At 46.0% G+C, this 10,112-nt stretch overlaps 1 protein-coding gene across 1 annotated transcript; it reads right to left on the bottom strand.

Annotated features, from left to right (window-relative positions):
- Positions 1-6,420: 6,420 nt before the first annotated feature.
- Positions 6,421-9,581, bottom strand: POM121L2 (POM121 transmembrane nucleoporin like 2). The gene has a single exon (XM_017520521.2). It carries the CDS (start codon positions 9,523-9,525, stop codon positions 6,421-6,423), a length of 3,105 nt encoding a protein of 1,034 aa, XP_017376010.1. The 5' UTR covers positions 9,526-9,581.
- Positions 9,582-10,112: the final 531 nt, after the last annotated feature.

The following is a 10,112-nucleotide window of genomic DNA, read 5'->3' as shown; positions in this document are numbered from 1 at the left end:
TTTATGTCTCCAGAATTTTTAAAAAATAGTGAGATGGTCTCTCTCTGTCACTGGAGTGCAGTGGCGGGATCTTGGCTCACTGTAACCTCCGCCTCCTAGGTTCAAGCAGTTCTCCTGCCTCAGCCTCACGAGTAGCTGGGATTACAGGTGTCTGCCACCACTCCCGGCAATTTTTTTGTGTTTTTAGTAGAGACAGGGTTTCACCATGTTGGCCAGGCTGGTCTCAAACTCCTGACCTCAGGCGATCCACCCGATCCACCCACCTCGTCCTCCCAACGTGCTGGGATTACAGGTGTCAGCCACCGAGTCTGGCTGCTTCCTGATTTATCCTTCTACGTGTCTGCCTTCTTATTTCCCCTTTTTTCTTGCACCCCAGAAATTAATATAGTACTATAAATATTCCTTTGCATTTTGCTTTTTCTTCACTTAACAATGTCTTCAGCTGGAGGCGGTGGCTCACGCCTCTAATCCCAGCACTTTGGGAGGCTGTCGCTGGCAGATCATGAGGTCAGTAGTTCGAGACCAGCCTGGCCAGCATGGTGAAACCCTGTCTCTACTAAAAATACCTGAGCATGGTGGTGCCCGCCTGTAGTCCCAGCTACCGGGGAGGCTGAGGCAGGAGAATTGCTTTTATCCAGGAGGCGGAGGTTGCTGTGAGCTGAGATCGTGCCACTGCACTCCAGCCTGGGCGACAGAGTGATACTCCGTCTCAAAAATAAACAAACAAAAACAATGTCTTCCAGAAATTGCTCAGTATCAGTTAATAGATGTCGTCTCTATTCACTCTGCTTCACAGTATTCCAATGTATACACACTTGTAGGTATAAACTCATCTCCTTTGATTGGACATCTGTTCAAAATGCTTTTGGGGGTCAGTGGGTAAAAATAAATTGAAGATTGTTGGCCTAAGGGGTCTCCAGATAAGAACGTCTTCAAAGTAGCAAGATTAAAGGAACAAAGCATGTTCCCTTCATCATCTTATTTCTGTTTGTCCCATTCATTTTTTGTGTGTAAGTTCTCATTAATGAGCGTGCTCATTGTTTAGAAGAATTTATTTAAATTTTTTAGCCATAGGTAACGACTCACTAAAGAGGGCTTTACATTTTTTCCTCAGGATCGGGCATGGGGGGCTATTTCTATAATCCTAGCATTTTAAGGGACCAACGCGGGCGGATAGCTTGAGTCCACGAGTTCGAGACCAACATAGCAAAGCCCTGTTTCTACCAAAAAATACAAAAATTATCTAGGCGCGGTAGCCCACGTCTGTAGTCTTAAAAAATCCACATTTCTTCAACAACAACATTGCAAATATCTTACTAAGACTCCCCTCCCCCATTTTGACTATGAAATCCTTAACGTAAACTTAAAACATTATATAAACTTAAAAAAAAAATACATTCGATTTCTGCCCTTACCATTTCAGATTTAACTTATTTGCTTTTGTTTTTTCGTGTAAAGTCCACATAACTCTAGTTTATGTATGTGGGGATAAAAATGGTTTCTTCATGATTAACGTATATTGCTTTAGAGAAGAATTCACAAAACATTCTCATTAGCTATCTAAAGTTTACAAATCACGCTTGGAAGCATATAAAGGAGTGACAATGAGCAGGAGAGTCTAACCTAAGTAAAAATGCCAAGCAGCTGGCCCTTTGTAACCAACCACGGGTTCTGCACACGTGGATTCAACCTACCGCGGATCTCAAGTACCGGAAGAAACCCTGCGGCTATACTGAGGACGTACAGAAATTTTCTTGTCGTTACTCCCTAAACATAGCAACATAACAACTACTTACATAGCATTTGCATCATGTAAGACAGAGGCTACCAACCATTTTGGCACTAGAAACCGGTTTAGTAGAAGACAATTTTTTCACGGATGGGACTGGTATCCCGGGGATTGGGGACCCCTGATATAAGGTATGATAAATAATCTAGAAAGGGTTTAAAGTATACTAGTATACTACAAGATGTACATATGTTATATGCAAATAGTTGGTCATTTTTATATCAGGAGCTTGAGCATTGTAGATTTTGCTATCCACAGGAGGTCCTGAAACCAACCTTTCATGGATACCAAAGGACGACTGTGTAGTTATTAGGCAGAAGTAAAAAATGCTTTTCCTTTGCATGTACAAAAATTATAAAACCATAGCATACCAAAGATAGGTGTGTATTCTATTCACTGGAAGACAGAACTTGAATCTGTTGGAAATTAATGTTAAATTTGTCATCTGTCTTTGAAATGAGTGATAAGGGAAGGTATTGCAAGAACAGATGAGAAAAGAAAATGATTAATGCCAACTTAAAGGAGAAAGTTTCCTTTTTGGCCAGGCGTGGTGGCTCACGCCTGTAATTCCAGGACTTTGGGAGGCTGAGGCGGGAGGATCACCTGAGTTTGAGAGTTTGAGACCAGACTGAAACATGGAGAAACCCCGTCTGTACTAACAATACAAAATTAGCCTGGTGTGGTGACTCATGCCTGCAATTCCAGCTACTCAGGAGGCTGAGGCAGGAGAGTCGCTTGAACCCGGGAGGCAGAGGTTGCGGTGAGCCGAGATTGTGCCATTGCACTCCAGCCTGGGCAACAAGAGCAAGAATCCATCTCAAAAAACAAAAACAAAAAACAACAACAACAAAAAAAGCAAAGTTTCCTATTAATGTATTAATTCCAAAAGAAAAATATAAAATAAATGGAGCTCCAGAAAGCTAAGAAATATTTCTTGTTTAAGGACAATGTTAATCCATTCAATATTCAGGAAAACATGTACATTTGGAACATGGATCTAGACTTCAGAGGCAAAGAAATATCTCCTGAGTGTGGCCAGGAGCTCTCTCAATCTCTTCTATGGCTGGCTGCAACTGCTCCATGAAGACCACGTGCTCTTTTATTGTCTTTCTTTGTGGCTTCCTTTCATCCATTGTTGTGAGTGGTTAGGCAAGTTGAGTACTAACTGTGAGAGTCCAAGAGTGGAGCAGAGATTATATCATGAGGTCCTTGGATAATGAGTAAAGAGAGTCAGGCTGTTTCTGGGACAATGGTGGGGAAGTCAGTTAAAATTATTGGTGGGGAAATCAATACATACAGCACACATGCTCACGCACAAACCCACAGACAGGTAAACATATAGACACACATACACAGGCACCAAACAATTGATAGCTATCCTCTTTAACCAGCCCTTTAATTTTATTAAATTCCAGCATTCTCTCTTTTAGAGAATCCAGTCATATCTTGCATGGAAGTTTCACTTGAAATAAACACAACAACTTTCAAGGGGAGTTATTCCATTTCTTTATGCTAGGGTATCAGCCAATAAGACTTCTAATCTAATTGCTGAACACGGAATCTTTGGGGATTGAACCTGGGGTGCCCTCCCTAAGAGAGCAAGCTGTAAGTCTTACTGTATTCTTATGCTGTGTTGTTGCAGGATAAAAAGCATCTTTCAAACATTTTAGACCTGCACTGTTTGTGTACTCATTATCTACAGTGGCTATTGAGCACATGAAATGTGGCTAGACTTAGCCTGGGGAACATGTTGAAACCCCTTTTTCACAAAAAATTAGGCATGGTGGAGCACGCCTGTAATCCCAGCTACTTGGGAGGCAGAGGTGAAAGGATCACCTGAGTGCGGGAGGTCGAGGCTGCAGTGAGCCGAGATCACACCACTGCACTCCAGCATGAGTGACAGAGTGAAACCATGTCTCTAACGAAAAAAAAAAAAAAAAAAAAAAAAGAAATGTGGCTAGACTTAATTGAGATGTGATATAAATGTGAAATACACAACGGATTTTGCACACTTTATGTGAAAAGAAAATCTCAATGATAATTTTTTTCAAATTAATTAAAGATTATAATATTTTTGGTATTTTAAAGAATACATATCTCCCATTTTTATTTTTTATTTATTTTATTTATTTATTTAGAGATGGAGCCGTGCTCTGTCGCCCAGGTTGGAGTGCAATGGCACCATCTAGACATACTGCAACCTCTGCTTCCCTGGTTCAAGCGATTCTCCTGCCTCAGTCTCCTGAGTAGCTGGGATTACAGGCACATGCCACCATGCCCGGCTGATTTTTGTATTTTTAGTAGAGGTGGGGTTTCACCATGTTGGCCAGGCTTATCTTGAACTCCTGACCCCGTGATTCACCTGCCTCGGCTTCCCAAAGTGCTGGGATTACAGGATTCAGCCACCATGCCCAGCCCCATTTTTTTTCTTTATTCTTTAATGTGGCTTCTAGACTATTTAAAATTATATACATGGCTCACTTTTGTGGCTTGTGTTATATTCTGTTGGACTATGGCTGGTGTAGGCAGCCCCCATCTTGTGTACCATACATTTTTATCATGACCTGTTTTCAGTGTCCACTCATTAATATATCACTAATTTTACCTTTGTAAACTCATTTCTGATAGTCTTTAGATTAACTAGCAAAGCATCTGCTATTGATCCAGAAAAGAGAGCTGAAGCAATTGGACCATTCCTAGATTATGAATTATTGACTAAGGAAAATGACTGCCTTCCAGGTGTAGACTGAAAATAACCCATATTTATATCACACTTTCTATACTGGGGAAAGTTATAGACATCATAGGTGTTAGGTGTCCAGAAAAAGGACCGTGGAATGTACCATCAGCTAAGAGGTATTGTCTTCTCCCTGTATAGAGGCACTAGTCAAAGGGCTTCACATGCTTAATTTTCCCATGAGCTATTTTCTATGATCATCATAATTACGCAAAAGGCACAGCGTGGTCAAGAAAGTTGCCTATGTGAGGTGAGCTATGTGTTAGCCTTGACTTGGACTGTGCTATACTTTTACCACTACCCTGCACTCCAGGAAGGACCCGTGGTGAGGGTGAGGAGCACAGTCTTTGGAGCCAAACTACCTGGAAACAATTCCTTTTAAAAATTTCATATTATTTTTCATCGACAAATCATAATTGTCTACATTTATGAGGTACAATGTGATGTTTTGATATATGTATACAGAATGGAATGATTAAATCAAGCTAGTTAATATATCTCGTACTTACCTTGCCTATCTTTTTTTTTTTTCATACCCAGATGAGCTGACTTACCTATCATTTTTTATGGTGGGATGTTTGAAATTTACTCTCTTATTTTGAAATAGGCAATTCATTTTTGTTGATTTACAGTCACCTTGAAGTGAATAATTGAAGGCTGAATAATATTTCATTGTGTATCTTAGCCACAGTTTCTTTATCCATTCAGTCACTGATAGACACTTAGGCTGTTGCCATGTCTTGGCTCTTGTGAATAATGCTGCAATAAACATGGGAGTGCAGATATCCCTTCAACACATTGACTTCAATTTCTTTGAATATATATTGAGAAGTGAGATTGGAGTATCATATGGCTGTTCTGTTTTTAGTTTTTTGGGGAACTTTAATACCATTTTCCATAACGGATCTACTAACTTACATTACTACCATCAATGTACAATGTTTTCTTTGCATCCTTGCCAACACCCCAGACACAAGTCATGCCTTTGTCACTTTCTCACTGTGTGTCTTTAGACAAGCTATTTGGCTTCTTCATTTGTTCTGTCCCCATCTGTAAAATAACAAGTGAAACAGTGCCTACCTGATAGGATTGTCATGAACTCAACAGTTTGACAGTTTCTCATAAGGTTAATAGACACCATGTGACCCAGCAATAATACCACTCCCAGACATTTTCCTAGAGAAATGAAAACATACGTTCACACAAAAACCCGAACATCAATGTTTATGGTGACTTTATTATGGAGAAAAAATGGAAACAACCTAAATGTCTTTCTACAGGTGAATGAATAAACGAACTGTGGTATACTCATACAATTGAATACAATTGTAATTGATTTTTAATCAGCAATAAAAGAAATAAATTATTGGCTTATGTAACAACTTGGATACATTTCAGTGGCATTACGCTGAATGAGGGAAGCCAATCTCCGAGGATTCCATGCTGTTTGATTCCATTTAAGTGACACTCTCTAAAAGACAACCTGTAGTGAGTGACAGAGAACATGCTAGTGTTTACCAACAGTGGGGATGGTGGGATGTATGAAAAAATGCTTACTGATAGACATTCAACTGGTTTGCAAAACCTGGATACTATACATGCTGCTGCTGTGCACACACTGCACACCTGACACAGAGAGAAGTGGACAGGAAGGAGAAGGTGAGGTCTGTTCAAGTCCAGCGCGTTTGGTTGCACCTGGCCTTAATCTGCTATCACCACTAGATGCTTTAGCCCTTCACGTTCTTCAGGGATGTAGATTAGGACACACAGGGTGAACATCTAAAGCTCCAGCTTAAGATCTGGAGTATATTTACTTTAGAAAATTGGAAGACACTGAGGTTTTTCAGAAGCAATGCTGAGGTCCAAATCAGGGTGAAGTGACAGGGAACACAGACTACTTCTTGTAGGCATGATGTCTTCGGGAATGCCTTTGCTCCCGATTCTTTGGGGTTTTTGATTTTGTACCAATGGAAAATGAAGGGGCTGATGATCTAAAAGGTCCTCTCCCAACAGAGTCGTGGGCAGGTGGAAAAGGCAGCCCAGCACCAACACTGCTGCCTGCCTTAGCTTGTCCAGGGACAGGGGTGCTTTTAGCAATGGGGGCCATAGACTTTCTTGCAGAAATGTTGGCTCTCCCCAAGTCAAAAGCTGTGCTGTGGCTGGGCAGGCCTTGAGTGTTTTGGCTCCAGCCTTTTCTGAAGGGGATCGTGGTGCTAGTGGTCCCACTAGGCAATACTCCAATGCTGAAAGCTCCAGAGGGAGAGATCATGTCTGGGCCAGTCATTCTGATCCCAGACTCACCACAGTCCATAGGGGTCACAAATCCTCCAAAAGCAAAAGGTCGTGGGGCTCTGCTGCCAAACACTGAGCCAAAAGCCCCACTTTGGTGGGTCTGAGTTACAATTCTAAACCCCATTGTACTAGCTTGACTAATGGGAAAACCTCCTGGAATGCTGCCAATGCTTGGCCAGATGCTGGCAGGGGTTTGAGAGGTAGAGGCTGAGGGTGTCAAACCCCCCAAGGCTGACTGAGTGGTACTGATGAAGGCTGGCTGAGCTGGAGTTGGCACTGGGGTTGGCAGTGCCACTGCTGAGCTCCCAAAAAGAAAAGAGCTACTGACACTTTGGGTAAAGGCTGGCTGGGAAGGCCCTTGCTTCTGTCCATCTGTAGCACCAAATACAGGCTGGGGATTGGCTCCTTGGGATACTGGGAAAGGTGGCCTTGAGCTTGATCCCAAGGGAACTGTGATGGTTGGGGTCAGGTTGGAGATGCTGGGGGAAGATGCAGGCCAGTTCGTGGGTACTAGGGCTGAGGCTGACAGAGGGCTGCCCACACCCCTGCAATGAGCAGTGCTACTTCTAGGAGATATCTGGACAGCACTGGAAAGGACCTGGGTAAAGATGGTGACTGTGTGGACAGTAGGAATGGTGGAACGGTGGTGTGGTGGGAAAATGAAGCCTGTGGCTGGGGTGAAGTCAGCCCTGAAAGCCTGGGCAGTCCCAAGCAGGAAAGTGTGGCAAGTGGAAGGGACAGAATAAGTGTTGCCTATGGCACTGGTAACATTCACCACACCAAAACCCAAAGGTGGCTTAAAAGCAGAGTCTTTAGGTTTGCTGGCTACGGTGGTGGACATGACCGCAGAGGTAGCCTTGACCATGCCGTGGAAATGATGGGTAGAAGCAGGAGTAAATGGAGGAGGCGTCTGCTTGGAGGAGAAAGGAGCTGTCATGGGCATAGTTTTAAGTGGATCTGTGCTGCCAAAGATAGGCTTGAAGGTAGGAGGTAAGGTTCCCTGAGTTGCGGAGAGGGAAGAGTTTGAAGATGCTGCGGCTGTGACTGAAATTCTGGAACATGAGGAGCTTCCAGTGTCACTACTGTGTAGGGTCCCCAAAATTGGTTTTAACATGAGATGAGCAGAAGTTGCATCAGAAGGTACAGATGCAGAAAGATGGGGAGTTGGGCTACTCACCATTCCAAGCAGAGTACTTTGGATGGTGGGTGGTGCAGGTGGGTCCGGGGGTATGGCAGAACTGTCAGCCTGAGAGGTTGAAGGTGGCCAGGTGGTGTAAGTGACTGCTGATGTGGGAGAGGTGGGTGTCAGCAGGATGAAAGTAGCTGTGGGCTTGGAGTCCAGAGAGGTGCCTGGAAGGATCTCTGGCTGTGAGCACCCAGGTGGGGTTGGTAGGCTGGGTGTCTTCGAAGAAGAATGGGCCACACTGGTTTCCTCTCTCATGGACTCTGGGGAGGCCGGTGGACCTGGAGACTTCTGCATTTTTCTTAAGTTTTCCAACTGAGGATTTGCCCCCTGGATTAGATCTGTTTCTGAAGGCAGAGTGGGAGATAGGGAAGGCTCAATAGCAAGCCAAGTCTTGGGGACAGGGTCTGTGGTGATGTCAGTTGTGTCTTCTCTTGCTTTATTGCTCCACTGTAGCTCGGCTTTCTTCCTCAAGGTCAAGTTCTCATCAGAGACTGCGTAACCAAGCTGGGGAGGTGGGACCTCCGAGAGCATGTTCTCAGGACTAGACAGCAGCAGTGGACTCTTTTGATCTTGCTGCCCCAAACTTCCAGATTCTCCTGGGGTCGCAAAATCTGATACCAGTGGGCCTGGAGAGTAAGAGCAATGACCACGTTTTTTCCTTTTTATTGGCCATTCTGGTGTCTGGACCTGTACACTGGGAACACTTCTCTTCCGAGGCTCTGATAAATGTCTGGAAGAGCTGTAAGAGCTGGAAATAGCATTTCTTTTGGAGCTGAGGGGGCCACCTGTGTATATGCTGGACAAGGAGCTCATGGAGGAGCAACTGGGTCTCTTAGTCAAGCTGTGATCTGATCTCCAGGAGTGGAGGATTCTCTTCAGAGGCCCAGGCCTGGGCACAAAAGAAGTGAGGGTTCCATTTTTCATCAAGGGCTTAAATGCGGATGGTCTGGTCTCTGGACTCCTTCTCTTACTGTCCACGCTCTCAGGGAATAGTGGTTCTTCCAACCTCCCTTTCCCTTTTCTGCACTCTCTGAGAGCCCTCAACACTGTCTCCTTTGAACATGGATCTGGGGGCTCCTCAGAGGGTGGGGGACCTGTAGGGTCAATTACACCTTCAGGAGAAGTGGAAGGAGGCACCCTCTGGTCAGGAGGAGTGATCTTGATGGTCACTGGGCTCCAAATTGGCCTGGGGTGCCGAAGAGACCAAACGGTGCGCTTTAAGTAACTTTCCCACCAGTCTGAAGGGAGAGGCCCCAGGGTGGAATACTGGGCCTTCTTCATGGGAAAGCGCCTCCAAGCCTCGTTGACCGGCCACGTGGTTGGATCGGCAGGATCCAGGTTCCAAGGCCTCCTTGCAGGTCTATGCCGCGGGGCAGGGTGGGCGCGGTGGACAAACTGAACCCGATGGACTTGGCGAAGGGGCTGAGTTGGCCGGCGCTTCGTGTGCCTCTCGGGCAAGTCGGTGCGCACCTGGGCCGGGGACGAGGGCGACAGCCCCAGTTTGCCCAGGAGACTGCCCATAAGGAGAGATGAGGCGCAGTCAGTGACTTACAGCAAGGTTTTGGCTTCCGAGGTTTCCGACGTCTGCAGAATCTGATCCAGTCCAACAGCGCAGTGTTCGGTTGACGGTTGAGATTCACGCGAGAGGAATGCGCGAGGGTCTCAGGGGGCTTGGCACCCTCCAGGCCCGGCACCCGCGGAACTGGGGGCACGGGGGACTTCGGCAGCGCCAGTAACTTGCTCTGCTGTTTGGAGACCTCAGCGGGGCGCTCGGACCTCTGCTTACCCCACAGCGAGTAGCAGCAGTCGGTGCGGGGAGAGGAACTTGAGAGGAAGCGCACGGCCCCTTGTCCCTGGAGGGCAGCGCCTGCCTGGGACCCTGCGGTCTGGATTCACCGAGTGGGTGGCGCAGAGCTGGAATCCAGCCGGTGCAGTTTCCAGGCTCCGACTACTGCGGGCCTCGAAGGAACAGGCTCAGGGGGCTCAGGGGGGCTTGGGGGCCTCAGGGGGCTCGGGGGGCTTGGGGGCTCAGCGGGCTCGGGGGGCTCGGGGGCTCAGGGGGCTCGGCGGGCTCGGGGTACTCGGGGGGGCTCGGCGGGCTTAGGGGG

This window comes from Cebus imitator, unplaced genomic scaffold (assembly GCF_001604975.1).
Source record: "Cebus imitator isolate Cc_AM_T3 unplaced genomic scaffold, Cebus_imitator-1.0 Scaffold848, whole genome shotgun sequence".
NCBI classification, from domain to species: domain Eukaryota; kingdom Metazoa; phylum Chordata; class Mammalia; order Primates; family Cebidae; genus Cebus; species Cebus imitator.
This window is presented reverse-complemented; position numbering and strand designations above follow the sequence as displayed.

Coding starts and splice junctions, on each gene's coding strand:
- POM121L2 (XM_017520521.2), bottom strand. CDS start 9,525: ATGGGCAGTCTCCTGGGCAAACTGGGGCTGTCGCCCTCGTCCCCGGCC.